The sequence below is a fragment of the Trichoderma citrinoviride genome (genome assembly GCF_003025115.1).
Source record: "Trichoderma citrinoviride strain TUCIM 6016 unplaced genomic scaffold BBK36scaffold_11, whole genome shotgun sequence".
NCBI classification, from domain to species: Eukaryota; Fungi; Ascomycota; class Sordariomycetes; order Hypocreales; family Hypocreaceae; genus Trichoderma; species Trichoderma citrinoviride.
Window position 1 is genome coordinate 1 of NW_020194719.1, and position 21,674 is coordinate 21,674.

Sequence of the window (21,674 nt, forward strand, 5' to 3'; positions counted from 1 at the left end):
TAATAATAATAATAATAATAATAATAATAATAATAATAATAATAATAATAATAATAATAATAATAATAATAATAATAATAATAATAATAATAATATTTAAAAAAAAAAAAAGAAAGTATTTATAAAAAGTAAAATTTAGCTTTTATAAAGCTTAAGTATAACTTATAAAATAAAAGTAAGTTAATAAAGCTATTATTATTAATTTATAATTATTATTTTTAATAACTATTAATATAATATTTTATATTTTTTATAAAAGTATTATTAAAAAGGTAATTTAAACTTAAAAAAGGCTTTAAAAAAAGCTTTTAAAAGCTATTAAAGTTATTTTTCTTTTATTTTAAAATATAATACTTTATTTTTAGTATTTAGTATTTAATAAAGCTTTTATAATAGCTTTATTAAAATAAAGAGTATATTATAAAAAGCTTAAAATATAATATATTATAATATCTTAAGTATAATAAGTATTTATATTAAAATATATTTTTTATTATAAAATAGCTAAGAAATATATATTAAATTATAATATAAAAGCTTAATTAAATAAAAAAAATAGCTTTTTAAAAACTTATATATAAGGCTTTTATAGCTATTTTCTTATATAAAATTAAAGTATTTTAAAATCCTTTCTCTAAAGCTACTTAATTAAAGCTATTTAAGTATTATAAATTTTAATAATACTTTTATAAAAAAAAGTAGTATTTAATTAAGTTTATATTAAATTAATAAATACTTTTATTAAAATTATAAAAATAAAAGCTAGTTATATTAATTTTTAAGTAATATAAAAAATAAAAGAATTTTTTTTTATTTAAACTTTTATTTTTATTTTTATTTACTAGCTTTATAAAAGGCTTAAGCTTAAATATATAAAATTTACTTTAAAAATAAAAATATAACTTAGCTTTAGCTAAGTAATAATAGCTTTTATAACTTTTATAATTTAAAAGCTATAATAATTAATATCTTTATAAAAAAATTATTATAATATTTAATAGAAAAAAGTATTACTTAAAGATTAAAAAGTAATAAAAAAACTCTTTTATTTTATTTATTATTAACTTTTTTACTTTTATTATATTTTTATACTTATTTATACTTATATAAGACTTTTTTAATTTATTAATATAATTACTTTAAGTTTTAATTAGTTTTTATATATACTTTTTTTATAATACTTTAATAAGCTATTATTAAAATAATATATTATATAATATATTTATAATCTTTTTTAAAAAAATATTATAATATTCTTTTTATATAAATATTTTTAAAGCTAATTACTTTATTATTTATTTTTTTAATATAATATTAAGTTAAATAAATTAATATTATTTTTTATAATTAAAAAAGAATTATATTTTAAATAATTTATTTAAAAAAATAATAAAACCTTTATAAAATAAGCTTTTATTAAGTTATAATAAACTAAGTATAGCTTATTAATATAATACTACTTTTATAAAAAGAATAAAATAAGCTATACTTAATATAATATATTTATTTAAAATAATTTATTATTAAGTATAAATTAATAAAACTATTAATAAGCCTTTACTTAAATACTTAAAAAAAGTATTAGTTATTTATTATTTATTTTAAGTAATATATTAAAGTTATTATTAATTATTATATATTACTTTTTTAAAAAGTAAAGTTAATTATTTTAAATAATATTATAATATTATTAAAAAATATAAAAAAATTAAAAGCTATTAATAAATAATTAAACTTTTAAAAAAAGAAAAAGAAATATAAAAAAAAATATAATTACTTTTAATTATATAAATAATATAATAAAAAAAGCTATTATTAAAAATATTATAATTTATATTAAAAAAATAAGCTTTAAGTTATTTTTTTATATTTATTACTATATTAAAATAAAAATAATATATATACTAATAATAATTTATAATATATATAATAAAAAAAACCTTTTTTATTATATTAGCTAATTATTAAAGTTTTATCTTTTTTCTTTTAATTATAAGAAATATAAAAAACCTTAAAAAGTTAAAAATTAAGTAATAAAATAAAAATTAAAAATTAAAATATATACTTTTATAAAAGAAAATAAAAATAATAATAATAAAAAGTAATAATATAATAGCTTTTTTATTCTTACTATTAATATTTTAAAATATTAATTAAGATTTAATTTAATAAGTATTAAAAAAAGAAAAAAGTAAATATTATAATTAATATTATTATATAAATATTATAAGCTAATATTTAAAACCTTTCTTATAAAAAAGTAAAAAAATATATATATATAATACTTTTTTTTATAGTATTATTAATATAATAATAAAAAAGAAAAAAGTAATTAAAATAAGTTATTAAAAAAAAAGAAAAATAATTATAATAAAAATAAAAATTAATTATAGTTTTATATTATTAGCTTTATTCTTTTTTTTAATTTAAGTAATAAATATATTAAAATATTATTTATAAAACCTTATATTTTAATTAGCTTATATATTTAAAGTTTAAAGTTTTAAAGAAATAAAATTAAATTCTTTATATAAGTATAATATATATTACCTTTCTTTTTAAAGCTTTTTAAGCTTTAGTTTAAATAATATTATTAATTATTATTATTACTTCTTTAATTAAGATTCTTTCTCTTATTATATATATTTATAAAGTATAATAATATAAGTATAATTTAATTAATTAAAAATTAAACTAGTCTTAATAAATAAATAATATTAAATAACTTAAATTAATTAAGATTATATATATATATATATAAAATTCTTAATATATAAATATAATTTTAAAATTAAGTATTAATTTTAAAGAAAATTATAAATTATATAATTTTATATTATATATTATTAAATAAAGCTTTTTTTAACTTTTTAAAAATATAAAAAATATATATAACTTTAATTATTTAATTAAGGATTTATTTATAAAAAAAAAGAAATTACTTAATATAAGTTTAAGTTTTTTTTATATTAGCTTTTTTATAACTTTTATAAAATAAATTTATTATTAAGCTTATTATTTATTTTATATTTTATATTTTATATTTTATTAAACTAAAAGTAATAATAAATATATTATTTATTTAATATAATTATTTTACTTTTTTATAAAAGTTTATTATTAAATCTCTTTAGCTTTATAAAAAAATACTTAATAATATTCATAGCTTTTAAATTATTATTAAAGAAGTTATAATAGTTATTTTAAAAATATATTAATTAAGATTAATTTATTTATTAAAAAGTATATTAATTATCTTACTTATTATCTCTTTATTAAATAAAACTATAGCTTATACTTATATTTATAGCTAAATTAACTCTTACTTACTTATATATTAATACTTTTTATATTAATACTTTTTTTAATACTTTTAAAATAATATAAAATTATAAAGTAAATTTCTTTTTATTAATCTTATACTTTTTAAAAAAGTTATAAGTTTATATTAACTTTTATTAACTTAATAATATTAATATTATTAAGAATTTTTAAGTTTAATAAAGTTTAGCTTTTTTAATATAATTAAAAAAGAGCTTAAGCCTTTTTATTATTTAAGAGAGTTAGAAGTTAATTACTCTTTATATTAATATAATTAAATATAAAAGGCTTATTAATTAAGAAAATAAGATATTAATTTTTAAAAAATAATACTTTAATTATAATAATATATATATATAATTAAAGTATATTTATATATTTATATAAAAAATATAAATAATATATATTATTTTTTATAATTATTTTTAATATAATTTATATATTTAAAATTTATATATAAAGTTTATAAAGTAAAACTATTATATAATATAAAATTTATTTAAGAATATTATTATTATTATTAAAGTTATTTATATTAAAGTTATATTTTTAATTTATTAATATTCTTAATAAACCTTAGTTATAATAATAATGCTTAGCAGCCTTTTTATATTATTATAAATAGATTATTATAATATCTAATAGCTACTTTAGGCAGGTGCCTTGCTTTTATTAAGGAATTATTACAGAAAATTATAAAAAAGTAAAGATGCATAAGGATCGCCTCCTAAGTACACACTATACGCCCCTCTAACCCCTGGCTTTACTTTATTTTTTAAGGTATGCAAGGGGCGTGTACTAGGTTTCTAAGAGGTTATATTAGTATAGAGAGGTTTTTTATAGGTCTATATTATTATAGCCTTTACAGGAAGATGCTATACTAATAGATAATTAAAGTGGCTAACTGCAGTGCTTAGCGCAGTCTATTAGTATAGGCAGACTATTATTATAGCTAGGGATTATTATAGCTAAGGTTTACTATATAAGTAAGAATATAAGTTTAAAAAATATAAAGATTTAATAATTATATAAATATTTTATTTATTTAAATAAAAAGATTTTAAAATAACTTTATATAAATTAAATTTCTTTTTATACTTTAATTATTATAAATAATTTAATTTTATTATTATTATAAAGCCCTTATATAATATATTATATTAAAACTTTTTAAATAATAATTTTATAATATATATTATAAAATATTTTAATTTTAAAAGTAAAACTAAGTATTATAAAAATATAAATTATAATATTTAAGCTAGTTTAAATATATTTATTTATTTTACTTTAATAATTAATTATTTTATATTTTTCTATAATTAAGCTTAAAAACTTAAAAAAATATTTAAATTAAAGCTTATTATAAGTTTAATTATATTTTTTATATTATTTAAACTTTAATAACTTTAATAATAATATATTATATTATTTATTAAATATAATATTATAAATATTATTTATAAAATATAATAATTAAAATAAAATATAAAAAATATTATTTAATTATTAATTTTATTTTATATATATATTTAAATTATAAATATTAATTATTAAATAAAAACTAAAATTAAAATTTTTTAATAATTATTTTATAATAAAAGTAAAGTAATTAAAAAATTAAAAAGTTAAGTTTTTATACTATATATAATAATTATAATTTATATAAAATATAAAAAGCTTTATTTAAAATTACTTTTTAAAAAATTATAAATATAATAATTATTTAATTTTCTTTTTAAGCTTTAATTAAAAACTTTATTTTATATAAAAAGCTAAAAGAAAATAAATATAAAAATAAGCTTATTTTATAAAATAATTTAAATTATTTAAGCTTAATTATAAAGTTATTATTAAATAATTAATAATTAAAAGTAATATTAATTAATATTAATACTTATAATTTTAAAATATTATTACTTTTTTAAATTTAATTATATATATAAATATAATATTTTTATACTCTTATAAGAAAAATAAATTTACACTTTTTATAAACTTTAGTAATATTATTATTATAACTTATTCTTTTATTACTAATATATCTTTATTTTCAAACCTTATAGGATTAGATTGTAAGTTTTGTATTGCCCCAGTTGCATGTCTACTAACTAGTTGCCCTTGACGGAGGTTTTCTGTGAAGAGGTAGAAACCCTCATTGGATTCGACGAGATATGACTGCAGACCCTTGCTCTCCAGCAGGACATTCACGTTAGTGAGAGGATAGTGATTCTCAATAAATCGTGCCCAACCCCTGGCTGCGGCTTGGACGTGGTCGCTATCGTTGATCCTTTTCCACCCAATTCCAAGGTGAAGAGTGAAATCGTCAATGACTGGATCGTCATCAATACTGCTGTCGGACATGTTCGCCGTCGTTCGTGGCGTCGCCGACGTCGTTGTGCTGTAGGAGGCATGATCACTCCCATTAAGAAGCCTTTGGGACTTGTGATTCCGCAGTTGTCGCCCATTCGGCAGTCCATTCCCTTGCTGTTCAGTGATCACATCGTCAAGCCCAGTACCAGACAGGCCATCTGCTTCGCGACTGGAAGCCACACATTGCCTAGCGAGCAATATTCCCTCACCATTCATCCAACCGGTTTGAAAACTGCCGTTCGACGCATCAGGCTCGAGATTGTGTGAAGCCTCCTCGTGAGACCGCTTCTTGCCCATAGCCTGAGAAGGCTGTTGAAGGAAAGTCGAACCCTGTGGAAGCATGGTCGTGTGCGGGAGCGGAGGAGGCGTCGACGGTGAGGGAAGCTGGTTGAGATTAAGCCGTTGATAGCGGTGGAATAGAGTGGTCTGGTAGAGTCTCGTGGAGGTAATTGCGAACCCGCGGTTGGAATATGAAGGTCGGGCAGTTGCTGAGATGTGTATGAAGAACAGGCGCGTGAGAAGAGACGATGGGAAGCTAGGGTGCCATGAAAGAGCTGAGTTGTCGGCAAAACATTGGATTTCGAATGCCGAGCGTTTAGTGGAGATTCATGGGGTAGTTTAGTGCCGGATCAGGACCAAGAATGCTGCCTATTCCGGTCAAGACGCCTCGGGGCGGGCAACTACTAGCACAGATGCGAGGGGAAATCGACGGTCTCCACGAATCCGGTGTGAGGCACGAAGAAGGTACTAGGAAATAAAGAAGTAGATAAGGTACGTGGTCTGGTTATTGGCAGTCAATGGTAAAGCGTGTACCTTAGGATGCAAAATCGGGTTGTTACTCGTACGTCCTACAAAGCACAGCCGGTATCTCTGCTTCAATTGTTCATGTTCGCGGTGCGCATGCAAAGATGACTGGGATTATGTAACATTTCTTCAGTGACCTGCTGCTATAGCTCCCGACTCAGAGTTGTGCATAATACACTACCTTAGTAGCATGTTGAAACGAGCATCATTGGGCTATCAGGAGGTATCCATAGCAAGTACACGTAGAGCATTAGCTTTGCCGGACAGGCGTTACTGTAATCTTGCCAGGGTATTCCGAGCCTGCCTCGTTACCGACTGATCGACCGCCTCGAAGCCACCTGAACCTCCGAAAGCGCCCTTCCCATGCTGTAGGTCGAATCGACATGCAAGCTGAGTGCCAACAGATCTCCAACACTGCTGGGCCCTTGTTGCATCTGAAGCGTCGTTTCCGGAGCACTTTGACAAGCTCGAGCACACTCCCCTGAGCTACATGTCGGGCGAAATGCTGTTGTACAACCAGCGTGCCCAAGCGGCACTCTTGAAGGCTGTTAGTAGTATCGATCCTCTCGGTTAGAGCGTCACGCTGATGCGAGTTTCCCCCAGATCAATCGTGTCTTCGATCTGAACCGCGATGCCGAATCTCTCGAAGGTCTGGCTAATGGCATAACCCTCGGTCACATCCTACACGAGTTGGATTCCGAGTTCGACCCGTCGCATCTCGAATCGAATCCAGGAGCTCCCAAAACCCTCACCAATAAGCGCAACATGCAGGCCATTTATAAGGGCCTCTTTCGATTCATTCGCCGTCAAATTCCCGAGCTTAGTTGCCAAGCTAAGAAGTTCGATTATCATGCTTTCGTTGAGAATCCTGAGCCGCAGGGGATCAGCCAGGTATTGTCCCATCTGCTTTCCGGGGAGCACCAGGATTCTAACGGATAACATCTCTAGCTTCTGGCTGTCATGGTCTCGGCCGCCGCAATGGGCCCAGATAATCAGAAATATGTTCCCAGAATTCAGAACGGGCTTGATCGCGATACCCAAGCCGAAATCATGCAGATCATTCGTGCTATGCAGCAAGATATCGTAAACTCCAAGGACGACGATGACCTAGACGAGACTATTGACGCGGTCATGGGAGCTCGCGACATTGAGCTTCTCGTGGAAGAGCAGAACGCTGCCCTGCGCCAGCAACTCGATATCACGAAGAAGACACTATCGGACTACATCACCCGTCTGGAGCACCTCCAACAGAGCCACGAGGAGCTCGCTTACGACAAAGAGAAGAACGACCGGGAGCTGGAGGTTCTACGAAAAGCGACACAAGATGGGGCGCATAGTGCGAAGACCATAAAGCACCTGGAAGAACAAGTCCACGAACAGATGGAGATAATCGCCAGAAACGAAGAGGTCATCCGCAGTAGCCAGAAAACTGTGTCTCAACTGGAGAGTGAGGTGCAACGCCTGAGTCAGAAGAACATGCAGGCGGATGAGTACCGGGACCAGATGACAGAATGGCGACACAAAGCCGAGGAGCTTGAGAAGAAGGCCAACATGGCGGAACGGTACAAGCAAAAGCTCGAATCACAGCAGAGTCTCGTGAGAGAGGTGCAGAATTTACAGTACGAACGAGCGGAGCTCCAAGAACAACTCCGTTCGCTCATGGAGGAGAGGGAGAGGAGCGAGCGAACCAAGAAAGCAGAGGATGAATTAACCAAGATGATCACACAGTCCGAGCAGCATCTATGGGATGAGCGCAACCAGAAAGCGCAACTCTTGAGGGATGTTACCGCTCTCCAGGAAGAACTCATGCGGCTACAGGCACAAAGGACGCATGATGAGCATTTCATTCAAGATTTGCAGGAACAACTGCAACACACCGGTGGCAGCACGGTGCAAGAAGTGGACATCAGTGAAACGTCTTCGCCGTTCAATCTCGAGGACGAGCTGCTCATTGCGTCAAAGGAAGACTCGCAGACTAACCTGCCCCTGGAGCTTTCCAGACTGAGAGCAGAGAACGAGCTGATTCGGAAGACCGTGGGATCTCCCGGAGATGTCGCCGTGCTCCGACGAGAGTTGGAAGAACAAAAACGTCAACGGGAGCGGCTGCAGCAGAACTACAACAGCATCTTCGAGAAATATACCATTTTGAACGACCATATGCAGGCTTTGATGAGCGATAATGCTGAGGAAGGGTCAGTCGGGGGTGTTGAGTTCCTGGCTTCTCGAGAGATGGATACTGACTACTCGTACCGCAGGACTGAGGCATTCATTAAACTTCGACAGGAGTTGACTCGATTGGAGCTTGAATACGAACAAGCCCGGAAGCTAATCAACAGCCTCGAGACTCAGCTAGCAGACAAGAATCGGGAAGTGCTTGCTTTACAGGCAGACCTCTCTGCTGTCCAAAAGGATAGCATAGCGGCATTAGAAGAGCTGAAGAATACGGACAAACTGATATCGACGTCGTTGGCCAGCGAGCTTGATCGACAGAGGGAGGAGTATAGCTTTATAACGAATGAACGAGACGCGCTAAAATCCCAGCTTATTGAAGCTTTACTGGCGAACGACAAGCTTAGGAAAGAGTCAGACGAGAGCAAAGATTTGCATGAGGGCACTGTATCGTCGACCGACGGCGACGGCTCAGATGCCGCGAAGAAGGCCGCCGAAAAGGTCGAGAAGCTACGAGCACGGCTTATTCAGAGAAATCAAGTAAGTTGATAAGCTATGTCGGGGGATGCATGCCAGTTAGACCAGTTACTCACGCCTCCTGTCAGCAACTCGAGAAGTCGGAACAAGAAAGGCTCGAACTCCAAACAAGGCTCAAGGCAGCACAGCTTGGAGAAGGATCAGCAGCGCAAAAGGTAGGCCTTATTACGTCGACATTCTCAGATTCAAGGGGCATAATCAGCCATGGCGGCCAGGCAGCTGCAGCTGTTTCCTCGTCCATCCACATCCATCACACGACTCCCTCTCCCCTGGGATTTGGCAGAAGCGTACAGCTAACCCGAATATTCAGGCCGCTTCGGATCACATTATCAAGAATCTCCAGAGAGAAAATGCATTAATCGCGACTGCTTGGTATGATCTTACGAGTCGGCTTCAGAGCAACCACGTCGTGCTTCAGCGCCGGCACGACGCTCCCAAGAGCTGGCTTAACAAACAGAGGCAGTTGGTGAATGGTCAGTTGCGCCAACGCGACATGCTCTACCTCTACTGACCTGTCTCTTCAGCGACTTCAAGGAGGTAGGACTCAAGGGGTTGAGCTTCATCTACATGCCGTAGCTTCCCCCTGGGACATATATATAATGTTTGCTTGGGCGAATTGTGGGCAAAGAGTTCGGATTTTCAGCGTTGCATATTCCCGATTACACGTTATACATGTAGAAGATTTAGAATTTGTCGGCTGGATCTTGTTTTGTCCAGCCGTCTCGCTTCAACTCTCAAAGCTTTCCATCACGGCGGAATTTTCCCTCCCATTTTTGCAGATAGGTGAAGAAATCCAAAACGCTGGTCTTGTTGCAACGCCATGTCAGCTTCTATCACTTCATGAGATCTCCCATCTTGCAATCATTGCTTTGCTCCAGAGCTATTTTTTTTTTCTAAATTAAAGAGCTCGACCAGAAGAAAAAAGATTAATAGGCTTATAGTAGTAGGCGGAGCCAACCCAGGATACCCATACAACCATATATAAGAGCATACGGGGCATGACCTTTCGAGGGCTTAGCTCTTTCCAGCAATTCTGCTGAAGATGGAAGAGCCATGGGACTTCTTCCCTTCCAGGATTTCCAGCATGTTCTTCCACACCTCACCAGGCTGCTGGCTCGCGTCCACGCCCTTCCAGATGCCGCTCTTTTGGTAGTATTCGACCACAGGGGCCGTCTGCTTGTGGTAAGTCGCGAGACGCTTCTTAAGGGCCTCGGCGTTGTCATCGCTTCTTTGGATGAGAGGCTCTCCAGTCACATCGTCCTTCATGGGCTCCTTGGGGGGGTTGAAGGTCGTGTGGTAGGAGCGTCCAGAAGCCGGGTGGATCAATCGACCAGTGATGCGGGCCACAAGCAGAGCGTCGTCAATCTGCAGCTCGACGGCGTGCTGGAGGGTCTGGTTGCGCTCCTTCAGCATGGCATCGAGGCCTTCCGCCTGAGGCACGGTCCGAGGAAAGCCGTCGAGGATGAACCTGTTGCGCCCCAAGTAAGTTTTGAGAAATCTTTTGCCGGGGGAGACTCAATGGGGCTGCCTACCCGCCCTGGCATTCCTTGTTGTTCTCCAGCTCTTCCTTGATCATGCCAATGACAATGTCGTCGCTGACAAGGCCGCCTTGGTCCATGATTTTCTTGGCCTCTCTTCCGAGAGGAGTCTTCTTGGCGACTTGTGACCGCAGCATGTCGCCAGTAGCCTAGATATTCCGGCACAGCCGATGTCAGACACATGCGCGCGTTCCGCAAGATCCCAATTGATTTCCACATACCAAGTGACAGCAGGAAAAGCGCTCTTTGATCTTTGGCGCTTGGGTTCCCTTGCCTGGGCGGCGTATAAGCATTATGGCGCAAACTCGACAACATCTCTACCATGATCTAGCCACTCACCAGCTCCCGGGGGCCCGATCAGGATCATCCGGAGACTCTCTGCAGTGACAGGAGCGGCTCCTGTAGCGCGCTGTTCGAGCTGCTTGATGCGCGATTCGAGGCCGCCGATTACATCGCGCAGATGCTTCAGTTCGTCCTCTACGAAGCCCATTGTGATTGATCGGGGGCGCGGCGGCGGAGAGTAATTGGCAAGGAGTCAGGAGGATTCGGAATTGGAGCGATTCGAGCACCCAAAAACGAGACTGTAGGTCGAATGGAGGCTACGAGAGGAATTTGAGATGCGGTGGCATGCGGATTTAGTAGATGAAGCTGCCACGGTTCGGTTCCCACCAAAGCTAGGCTAGTTCAGCACTAGCTAAACCTCTAACATTACTAGTTATATAATACGGTATTATATAATCTAAAGCAAATACACTAATTCTATATATAAGTTTCTCAATATATATATATCTATATATTATAATAAAATATCTTAAATAAAATATATTAATTAAGAAATTTATTAAAATATTTTTAAATTAATATTCTATATTAAGTCTTTTACTTGTAATTTGTTTTATAGAGAAACTTATCACTATATAAATATATTGAGCTATATACTTGAATTATAACTTTACATAAGATAGGATAATTATAAGTTCCGGGCGAAGGGAGAGGACTTGGTAGGGTCGTGGCATGGCCGCAAAACTCGCGCACCAACGGGGACTTGCAAGGCGACATGGAACATTACGCAGCTCTGCTCCGTATCCGAGGTATTATTCTACCTAGGCAAGGTAGCATCGGCACTCGATTCGGCGAATTTCCCCGGAGTCTTACGGCCTTGGGAGCTGGTCCGGCCATCGGGAGTTCCATATCGCCTAGCGTTGAACGACTTACACTCTTCCCTCCTTTTGCTATGATACACCCGCCTCGCATGCTAGGCAGGTATCCGAGCAACACGGCACCAATGTAGACATGTGATGGGTGGCATTTGGCATTCTACATACATGATAGTAATAAGGACTCCCGCAAAGGCAGCTGGGCCCGGAACCCCCCACAGCCTCGTTTGGATACAAGATAATGTCCTGCTTAGTGTAGCTACCTTCTAGTATTACGGAGTACACGGACATGAGGAGTAGGTAGTGATATCGAATGAAGACGATATTGCCCGGCTCAGGCAGTACCATCATGCATCGTTCCACAAGTCTTTGGTTTCTTCCTCTACTGCGCGCATCGCCACTGCTACTGATTCAAGCTTAGCAATAACGTCGATGACACCGTCGTTGACGCGCTCGAAATACTCGTCATTGGCCTCGCGACGCTTCCTTGCAAGAAGGATGTCGGCCTCGGTCTCTTCCACCAACTTTGCACCGAGGCGATCAACCCTCTTGTCATCACTCCCTTGCCACCCACTCGATGTACCCATCATGCTCTTTGCCGCGTCGGTCCCTTCTCCCCTGTCTGGCCTTGACGAGTCCAGTAGGCCATCTCTGAGATTAGGTGCTTCATCGCCTTTGATATCATTCATGTGATCACGAAGGGCCGTCTCTATGGTATCGTCCGCCTCACTCCTAGCCCAGGCTTGTGCAAGCACGATCTGAGCAGTCCTCAGCTCCGCCAGTTTGCGGTCGTGTTCAGGCCCAAACACATGAGTGCCTTCTGAGGCAGAGAGTTCCACCTTCTCCAGCGTCGCTTGCATCTCTGCCCACAGCGCATCTGTCCTGTCGGTGCCTCCATAGCTCCCCTTGGCAGGCAAGGTCCACTCAGGGCGCCGGTCGGATGGCATCTCGGACCCGGAGCGCAATTGTGCGCCGCCAGCGTCTACGCTGCCTTGATCCCATTTCAGATTGTGTCTCCCAAGAGCTGGAACATTGGTGTTGAGGGAGCCAGAGAGCGAGACACGGGAAATGCCGGGCGACGGAGAAGCAAACGAAAGAGCCGGAGGATCCCGCTCCTTGGGCTTTGGCTCACCCGTGAGCGACATGGCAAGCCAAAAGAGGAGAGCAGCTAATGCAGAACCAAGGCCGTCCTTCTCAGGAGCATGGCGATCGAGAAGTCGAGGGGTGAAGACGGGATGTGTGGGGCCCGAAGACTGGTTGGTCCGGTTTTAGAGCCGGATCCAAGGCGGAAACGGAAGTACCAGCAGCTTGGTGCCGGTGATGGATCAAAATACACCCGGGTAGCGTTCCGCGGTCACGTGGAGCACGCTTTGCCACTTGCGATTTTGTGCCTCTAGGGCCGCAAACCCTATCGGAGTTTTTGCGAAGTTTCAGTCCACCCTCGACTTTTCGGTGCTGTCACATTACCATACCCAACCCGTGTCGCCATATTAGCATAAACCGGTACGTCCATCACCAACCTCGCCGTCACCCAAACCACCACTTTCCGATTCGCAATTCCCCCCGTACTGACACCACGAAGCAAACATGGCTGGTGGCAAGCCCAGAGGTCTCAACGCCGCGCGCAAGCTGCGAACCAACCGAAAGGATCAGAAATGGGCTGATCTCGCCTACAAGAAGCGTGCTCTGGGCACTGCCTTCAAGTCCTCACCGTTCGGTGGCTCTTCCCACGCCAAGGGCATCGTTCTCGAGAAAGTCGGTGTCGAGGCCAAGCAGCCCAACTCTGCCATTCGAAAGTGTGTCCGAGTTCAGCTGATCAAGAACGGAAAGAAAGTCACTGCTTTCGGTGCGTCAAGAACTCCAAAGAAGTCGTCTCGCGCTTTGGAACCACGGCTAACATTAGGCTCGCCTCACAGTCCCCAACGACGGTTGCTTGAACTTTGTTGACGAGAACGACGAAGTCCTGCTCGCTGGATTCGGTCGCAAGGGCAAGGCCAAGGGTGATATTCCCGGTGTTCGATTCAAGGTCGTCAAGGTGTCTGGTGTCGGTCTGTTGGCTCTGTGGAAGGAGAAGAAGGAGAAGCCCCGATCATAAAGGCAGTTATTGGGAGGAAGGAGGCGTCATCAAAAGGATCTTGAGAGCTCTTTTGGCTCGTTTGGACTGGCACCACTAGTCATGGCCCTATAATGGGAGGCTAAACTTATGAAAGAGATCACAATCTCGAAAGAAACTTTTTTTTCAGCATGTTCAACAGACAGGCGGCACCGCATTGGGCGTCTTATCGCATCACTATATGAAGGACGAAGTGCAGGCAGTATACGTGTTTTTTTATATTGATACAGCCTCATCAGGCATGGAGCTTTGTGTCCTCCGCCGCGGCGGACTCGGGCTCAGCTTCCTTAAGAGAGCGAGAGACATAATCCGCAGCCATACCGAGGCTGATGGCGCCCCCTGTGATCCAACAGCCGTTGACAAACCACCACCAGCAATCCCGCACGCTCTTGAGATTCACGCGCTTGATCATGATGCCCAGCGTTACGAGGGCTCCGCCGCAGCTGCCGAGGAAGAAGATGGGGCCGGCTCCCGCAGCCATCCCAGCTGAGCCCAGCAAAGCTACTTGAGCAATAGCTAGCCCAGTGAGGACCTGCTTGGTCTGGTGCTCGTGCTTTAGAGCAATGCTCTTGATGCCTGCGTTTGCATCATCCTTGATGTCCATATGAGCGTATATCATGTCGTATAGGACGACCCAGGCAATGTTCGAGGTATAGAGACATGCTGCGGCAATGAGCGCGGAATGATTTGAAAGTAGGTCGATACCAAGTGCCGGAAAGCCCATGATCGCACCCCAAGAGAAGGCCAAGCCCAGGACAAATTGAGGATAGTAGGTAACTCGCTTTGCCAGCGGATATGTGAGGACCAGGGCCAGGCTCGGTATGCCATAGGCAAGGCAGGGTAATGGAAACTGAACCAAGACAGCCAGCCCGGCGAGTAACTGAACTCCGGTGAATACGACTCCTTGGAACGGCGTGATTGCACCCCGCGCAATCGGCCGTAGCCGGGTCCTCCTGACGTGCGGATCGAGGTTTCTATCCCAGAGGTCATTAATGGTGCAGCCGGCGCCACGCATGATCAATGCGCCGCTGAAGAACAGAGCCGTCGTGGCGGCGACTGAGGAGAAGGAGGCCATAGGCTCTGCCATTGGCGCCGCTAGGAGCGTAGAGAAGAGGCATGGGAAGAACAGGTAGTAGGTTCCGGCAGGCTTGTCGATGCGGATGAGTTCGCCATAGGGGACCCAGGACTTGGGAACAATCGATAGGATACCATTTTGAGCTGGGGCATACTGCGCTAGATGCTCATCATTAGCTGACTTCTCGGGAGTAGCAGTGTCGACGGTTGGCTGCAGCTTTCTCAGGGTTTGGTGGAAGGCGACAGCTCTTTGGCGATGAACCAGCAATCGACCTGCGAAGCCCTCATGCGAGTGCGAGGCCGGGTGAGGCAGCATCGACGAAGGACCAATCGAGCCATTGCCGCACCTCCATCGCACCCGGTGCAGGGTTGGCACTCTGGCAGCAAGCCTCAGCGTCATGGGATTGCTGGAGAGTGTTTTTGTCACCAGCACACGAAGAGATGTCGAGAACCTTGCATGCAAGTGATCGGATTCGGATATTTTCGATGCAACAAATCCCGCCCTGCTGGAGAGTGAGCTGGTCCAGACTGCCCCACTTCAAAACGAAGCTTTTATCCATAATAGAACTTGGTATTTTCAATATATTATATTATATAAGTAAAAAAGTATATAATAAACAAGTATTATGATTTAAAATGATTTTAATTATAAATATTAAATTAGCTAATAAAAATTAAAAATTCTTATAATAAGAAGCTAATACTAATATTTTATATTAAGTATTACTCTATTCTATTAAATATTAAAAGCTCTTAATAGAATACCGTCTACTGAGGTAAATATTCTATATTAAGCTACCTCACACTGGTAGTGCCTGCTTTGCTGCGTAGTACCTAGTTTCTCCTTCACATGCGCTTGCAGCCAAACGAGGTACGTAGATCGCCTCGTCCCTTGCATGTGCCTCGGCCCAGCCCGCCGTCGCTCACCCCACCTACTCTTCAACTTCCCGGCAGCACTGACAAGATGGACAGAAACCCCGAATGCAATGGACCAGACGACGTTGCATCTTCAATCTCATCTTCATCCAATGGTAAAAGTATACAACTGAGGCCCATGGACTCCAAAGGCAAACAGAAAGCATCGCCAGGTTCGGCAGCTTCTCGCATTGAAGCCTCCGCTAAGCTGGTGGTGAATGCCATTACATCGTCCCGGGAGATGCCGGCTTTGGCCTCGGAATCCAAAACGTCCAGCAGCTCAGGGGGTTCAGCTTCGCTTTCTGGTATTGCTGGCGAGCCCTCATCGCACTCCTCACACAACCAAACACCGTTTGAACAAAAGCGAATAGCGGCAAATGAGTGCCAGAATGACTTATTCGACAGCTTCACTGAGGATTTCACGGATACCTTATCCGCTGATGGCTATCATGCAGGAGTTTCTGGATCCTCAATCGCGAATCAAGAAGCCTCAGATGGCCTGGCGGTCCTGAACCTGCTCTGTCAGTCGGGAATTGAGGAGTCATCTTCGACAATTCTTGACCCAGAGTACGACTTGCGTGCGTTAGACGACGGCGATCCATGGCTTGGGGCTGCACTCGAAACTGCCGATGACCTAGAAGACCGGCTTGATTTCACACCCGACTTCCTCGCCAGGCCCGAGCTGTCTGTTGAAGCAGCATCGTACATGGGGACTGGGGATACCCAAGAGACAAGCCGTACTTGGCTTGGATATTGGGGTGAAGTGTTTGCGACCTACAATGCCCGGGTCTGGGGCAATGCGCATCCGACATCGTCAGGACCCGATCTCGAGCAAGAGCACGGCAGCAGCGAGCCAACAACTATAAACCGGGCGCTTAGTCGGCTGAAGCAGATACTCTATCATCTTAAATAAAATCTCGTTTGAATAGGAACAGTGGGAGTCGAGGTTGACTCCAGATTTGAGGCCGTCGTCATCGTAGTAGGCCCGTTCTCCGTCTACAGCCTTCGGAGCGAGGATGCAGGTGAAATGATTCAAGCACCTCTTGTAGCATATACCAAACCTAAGTTTTTGAATCCCCAATGCCTCACCTACCGGCTGTGCAACCCTGCAGCTTCAGGACCTACGAATGTATCGTCTTCCTCACCCATTTCGCCGGTATCCCATGTATGGGAGCACGCTGGACTGACGTGGGGTACGAGGCAATGGGAGCTACAGTACCGGCGCCTTGGGTCCCCATATGCGCTAAGCCTAGCTTGATGGCGCCTACAGTAGGTAGTAGCTGCGTCGTACAGACTAGGCCGGAATTATTTCCATACTACTATTTCATCCTCGCATCGCGCTTATCAACAATATCCTGGCGGCCAGTGAAGCTGTACGCGATCACATTCATTCACGGTCAGTCCAGTGGCTATTCAACCCCGACGATTCGACAGTTAGCAGGCCCCTACGGGCCTCTACTACGTGCACAACAAGGCTCATATGCGCACCGAGAGACCGCGCTTCTCCTGCAACCAAACATATAGCCGATCGCCGCCCACCGCATCGCCCATGGTCGACGCTGCTGGACAGGTCCACGCAGAACAGAATGCCTAGCGCACAGCACCCACAGGCAAAGTTCGATCCGTTACCGCCAGATCTCGATCTGCCGTCGCTGGTGGATCGGACGCCGAATTTCCGATGGGCGCAGCGGGTATCTCGAGCCCAGATCCGCAGTCTGAGCCAGCAGGACTTTGAGAAGCTTGTCGCGATCCATGTCATAGCAGGCGGCAAGCCCCTCGTCATTGAAGGCTGGGACGCCGTTCTACCTTCCTCGCTGTTCAGTGCAGGATGGCTCGAGCATTCTTATGATAAGAAACGTTGGTTGATTCCCCCAATCTGTCGCGACCAGAGTATAGCACTAACCCGCCTGCCCTGCAGAGGAGAATGTCCGGGACATTTCCAACGGCACTGATATCCCCATGACCATGGGACATTACCTACGGTCTATGAGGCAGCTCACCAACCAGTGGACCCCGAGTACGTATCGCGATGAGAGGCGCCAGCGACTTTACCTCAAGGACATTGACTGTCCCGTGGAATGGAGGGAGGCGCTGCAAAAGATCATACACCCTAATCTATTCTATCTCAACGAAAATGTCACCAGTAAAGGAGGCAAACGGATGCACGACGACGAGGTTTTCGAGAGCGAGACGACTGCTGCGCCGGCCGGAGATCTCATGTCCAGTTTGCCAGAGGAAATGCGAGCCCAAAATCTCATGTGCTACATTGGCCATGAGGGGACCTACACGCCAGCTCATCGGGAGATGTGCGCGTCACTGGGGCAGAACATCATGGTCGAGGCATCGCGAGACGAGAATGGGGAAAAAAGGGGGAGCTCGATTTGGTTCATGACTGAGAGCAAGGACCGCGAAGTTGTTCGCGAATACTTCTTGTCGATGCTCGGTCATGACATCGAGATTGAGAAACACTTCGCGCAAGTCAACGCATGGAAGAAGGCACCATTCGACGTCTACATTGTCGAGCAATGTGTAGGCGACTTCATCCTCATCCCGCCTCTCGCCGCGCACCAGGTCTGGAACAGAGGGACGAGGACGATGAAGGTCGCCTGGAACCGTACAACAGTCGAGACACTGGACCTCGCGCTACACGAAGCGCTTCCCAAAGCTCGCCTGGTGTGTCGGGATGAACAGTATAAGAACAAGGCCATCATATACTACACGCTTCAGAAATACCACGCAGAGCTTCAAGGCGCCCAGAAGAAAGCGGAGATGGTCCAGATTGGCTTTCCCGGCTTTGGGCGCGATGTCTTTAGAAGCTCCCCGCGTGTGAAGCAGCTGGCCGCCGACTTCAAGAAACTGTTTGAGCTGTTCACCGAAATTCTCGTTGACGAAGTTTTCGCCTTCAAAGAAAAGGACGTCGAGTTTCTACCATTTGATTCGTGTGTTACATGTTCTTACTGCAGATCCAACATCTTCAATCGATTCCTGACTTGCAAACACTGCATCAGGCCTCTGATCAATGGGGAAGAGGATGCATATGACGTCTGCATGGAATGCTACGCAATGGGCCGATCATGCGCCTGCCTTTCTGGTCTTCAGTGGTGCGAGCAGTGGTCATGGTCCGAGTTGACTGACAACTATGAAGCTTGGAGAGCAACCGTCATTGCCATTGATGGCCATGTGGATTTGGAACGCTCTCCGCATCCGCTCGAGGTAGCTAGACAGAGGACAGGGAAGAAATCTCTTGCTCAGATCTGCCAAGAGGCCTTACGACGCCGTCCATGGAAAGATATTACCAAACCGGAGCGTGAAATCACGCCCAGTGACAGTGAGCCGGGCGACGGGGAAGGCAAACTAACCAAGAAGCCAAAGAAGAAGAGAAAGAAGAAGGGCGAACTTCAACGATGCCACGTCTGCTGTCACCCGGATTACAGCTATCGAGTACATTCGTGTACGAATCCTGGGTGTTCTGAAGCCTACTGCTATGGCGTCCTATATCGGGCATTTGATCTAATGCCGCAAACGGTCTTGGAAGACGAGCACTGGCAATGCCCCAAGTGCCTTGGAATATGCAACTGTGGTCACTGCCGCCGCGCAGGTATCACGCAGCCATACATGCCCAAAAACACATCTCTCGGGCACGATACTCGCCGAATAGCCGACGACCGCAGCGTGGAGGCCCTCGTTGATTTCCGAATCCACAACCTGTCTTGGTTGAAGGCCGCAGGGGAGGAAAGCCGTAGCAGGGACAGCAAGAGAATGCAATTGCTACGGGAGCAGGCGGATAATGCCAAAGCGCAAGACGCGCTCACACAGGATCAAGCAGAGCCCAGGATGCACCCCAGTACTGTCTTCACCACGCAGCTGGAGGAGGCTCACGCAATCAATGGCTATGGAGACCAAAGCCATGTGCTCGGTCGGGATGGAAACCCTCCAGAATTCACTCTTGACGTGCCTAATGGCCAACCTCGCGGTGTTGACAATGCGCCGCAGGAGGCTGCGGCGCCTATTGCGGCCAGCGCTGGTGAGGTGGTGGCGGATTCATCTCAGTATCCCGATCCATCGGTATTCGCACGCCAGCGCATAGGAATGGGTTATTACGAGCAGGATGACACTCCTGACAAGATTCTTTTTGATCCATACCAGGCGCCTTCCACAGACTCGTTGCAAGCTGATGAACCTACAGTTCCGGAGTTTGTAAAGAAGTCCATCCGGGCAGCCAAGAGAAAAGCGAAGCGGGAGAATGAAGATCCCGAGTTCACACTTCGAAAGAGTCATCACAAAAGACCCAAGCTCATACCTGAGTCATCCGATTTCCTCGATACCATGGATCCGGCTCTTTTTGCTGATGGAGGCTCGGCAGCAATGGCTACTCCTGCGGCTCCTCTGGCTCCCATGGACAACGGAGCTTCGGCGACTTCGTCTGCAGCACCCGGAGAAGACCCTGAGCCCAAAGCCCCGAGAATGACTATGCCCCAATATGATGCGAATGAGCCAATTCTTCGACATGCTAAGCCACGAGCGTCTTACGTGGAGGTCGACGACCTAGATATAGATGAATTAGAGGAGACCGCTGTTCCTTCTTGGCCCTCCCCACCGCTGGCCGGGAGCTCAACGAAGGCTCATACCTCAGCAAGTGGTGACAAAACTCAGGCTGTACATGCGAATGGCAATGGACAGGAATCGAGTAAGCCTGAGGAAAAACCATCTGACCTTCCAACTCGGGAGGCAAATGGGGACGTGGTGCCAAAGCGACGTGGCCGTCCCCCGAGAAATTTGTCCAAGAAGGCCTCATCAGCGAAAAGGAATCACAATTCGCCGCCGCCTCGAGCTGATAGCCAGACGGGTAAGCGGCGTAGGGGACGCCCAAGAAAGTCATTGTCTACATCATTCATGGAGCCAGACGACAGTCACGAAGAAGACGAAGATGACGTTGATGCAGAGGCGGCATTTGATGATGCCGATGATGCGGATTTCAGCCCGGCTCGGAATTCTCGGAGCCGACGTTGGCCCTCCAGACGTCGAGGCATCACCACCATCGCCGCCAGCAGTACACGGGACGATGAGTACCCTGATACCTCCACGGAAGTACCGCTCGAGGATGAAGCAGGAGACCAGGCACCAAAGAGGAAGAGAGGCCGACCTCGAAAATCCGACGTATCTACTACGTCTACTCGAGGCGGAACCTCTCTGGATGTGGTCATACCGGTACATTCACAATTCATGTCCATGGCTGAACGGATGGCTCTTAAAGGGAGGTCATTCAAGATCGGGACGCGGAAATCGCTGAACCAGTCGAAGGGTTCTCGAGCGGGACAGGAAACGAATGGTGACAAGAAGGAGCAAACCCAAGAGCACTCCGCCGAGAAAGGAGTGTCCAGGGGAGGTTCTCACCTGGAAAAGGCTTTTGAAGACGGGGGTGAGGGAGAAGGGAGCGGCAGGGACTCAACATCGAAGAGGCCCGACAATAGTGATGAGAGTGACCATGGGCGCAGGGGCCGAAGCGCAGAGAATGACCAGACAAGACGTCGTTCTCTGTCAAGCAGCTCTAAGGAATCAACGGACGACGAGGATATACCTTCGAATGGTCGCATGGTCCGTAGCACCAGGCGTTGAGGAAAGATGTTGACAAAGCAAGAGGGGAATTAATGCCTTCTGAGAGGGCCAAGCGAA

At 41.8% G+C, this 21,674-nt stretch overlaps 7 protein-coding genes across 7 annotated transcripts; 3 read left to right on the top strand and 4 right to left on the bottom strand.

Moving 5' to 3' along the window:
- Positions 1-5,343: 5,343 nt before the first annotated feature.
- BBK36DRAFT_1178028 (hypothetical protein) lies at positions 5,344-6,044 on the bottom strand (the record flags this gene model as incomplete). The annotated part of the gene is made up of 1 exon (XM_024896110.1): positions 5,344-6,044. The coding sequence occupies exon 1, from the start codon at positions 6,034-6,036 to the stop codon at positions 5,344-5,346; it is 693 nt and encodes a 230-aa protein (XP_024747370.1). The 5' UTR covers positions 6,037-6,044.
- An 886-nt stretch (positions 6,045-6,930) lies between these two features.
- Positions 6,931-9,747, top strand: BBK36DRAFT_1178033 (hypothetical protein). The gene is made up of 6 exons (XM_024896111.1): positions 6,931-7,045; positions 7,102-7,389; positions 7,447-8,694; positions 8,728-9,207; positions 9,273-9,359; positions 9,515-9,747. The coding sequence occupies exons 1-6, from the start codon at positions 6,989-6,991 to the stop codon at positions 9,713-9,715; spliced, it is 2,361 nt and encodes a 786-aa protein (XP_024747371.1). The 5' UTR covers positions 6,931-6,988; the 3' UTR covers positions 9,716-9,747.
- A 471-nt stretch (positions 9,748-10,218) lies between these two features.
- Positions 10,219-11,232, bottom strand: BBK36DRAFT_1170637 (adenylate kinase; the record flags this gene model as incomplete). The annotated part of the gene is made up of 4 exons (XM_024895475.1): positions 10,219-10,672; positions 10,737-10,891; positions 10,964-11,016; positions 11,082-11,232. 4 exons carry the CDS (start codon positions 11,230-11,232, stop codon positions 10,219-10,221), a joined length of 813 nt encoding a protein of 270 aa, XP_024747372.1.
- A 1,014-nt stretch (positions 11,233-12,246) lies between these two features.
- Positions 12,247-13,044, bottom strand: BBK36DRAFT_1123831 (hypothetical protein; the record flags this gene model as incomplete). Its single annotated transcript, XM_024891109.1, has 1 exon — positions 12,247-13,044. One exon carries the CDS (start codon positions 13,042-13,044, stop codon positions 12,247-12,249), a length of 798 nt encoding a protein of 265 aa, XP_024747373.1.
- Positions 13,045-13,486: 442 nt separating this feature from the next.
- Positions 13,487-13,994, top strand: BBK36DRAFT_1170639 (ribosomal protein S12/S23; the record flags this gene model as incomplete). The annotated part of the gene is made up of 2 exons (XM_024895476.1): positions 13,487-13,745; positions 13,816-13,994. The coding sequence occupies 2 exons, from the start codon at positions 13,487-13,489 to the stop codon at positions 13,992-13,994; spliced, it is 438 nt and encodes a 145-aa protein (XP_024747374.1).
- A 253-nt stretch (positions 13,995-14,247) lies between these two features.
- On the bottom strand, positions 14,248-15,402 carry BBK36DRAFT_1124319 (prenyltransferase; the record flags this gene model as incomplete). The annotated part of the gene is made up of 1 exon (XM_024891153.1): positions 14,248-15,402. One exon carries the CDS (start codon positions 15,400-15,402, stop codon positions 14,248-14,250), a length of 1,155 nt encoding a protein of 384 aa, XP_024747375.1.
- Positions 15,403-16,780: 1,378 nt separating this feature from the next.
- BBK36DRAFT_1178062 (hypothetical protein) lies at positions 16,781-21,625 on the top strand (the record flags this gene model as incomplete). The annotated part of the gene is made up of 6 exons (XM_024896112.1): positions 16,781-16,788; positions 17,596-17,858; positions 17,920-20,537; positions 20,568-21,006; positions 21,181-21,259; positions 21,497-21,625. 6 exons carry the CDS (start codon positions 16,781-16,783, stop codon positions 21,615-21,617), a joined length of 3,528 nt encoding a protein of 1,175 aa, XP_024747376.1. The 3' UTR covers positions 21,618-21,625.
- Positions 21,626-21,674: the final 49 nt, after the last annotated feature.

What these genes read in the sequence shown, in the direction of transcription:
- BBK36DRAFT_1178033 (XM_024896111.1), top strand. Translation starts at nt 6,989, where the DNA reads ATGTCGGGCGAAATGCTGTTGTACAACCAGCGTGCCCAAGCGGCACTC. An exon ending in AGCCGCAGGGGATCAGCCAG is followed by an intron (nt 7,390 to 7,446) that starts GTATTGTCCCAT and finishes TAACATCTCTAG; the next exon opens with CTTCTGGCTGTCATGGTCTC. An exon ending in AAGGATCAGCAGCGCAAAAG is followed by an intron (nt 9,360 to 9,514) that starts GTAGGCCTTATT and finishes CCGAATATTCAG; the next exon opens with GCCGCTTCGGATCACATTAT.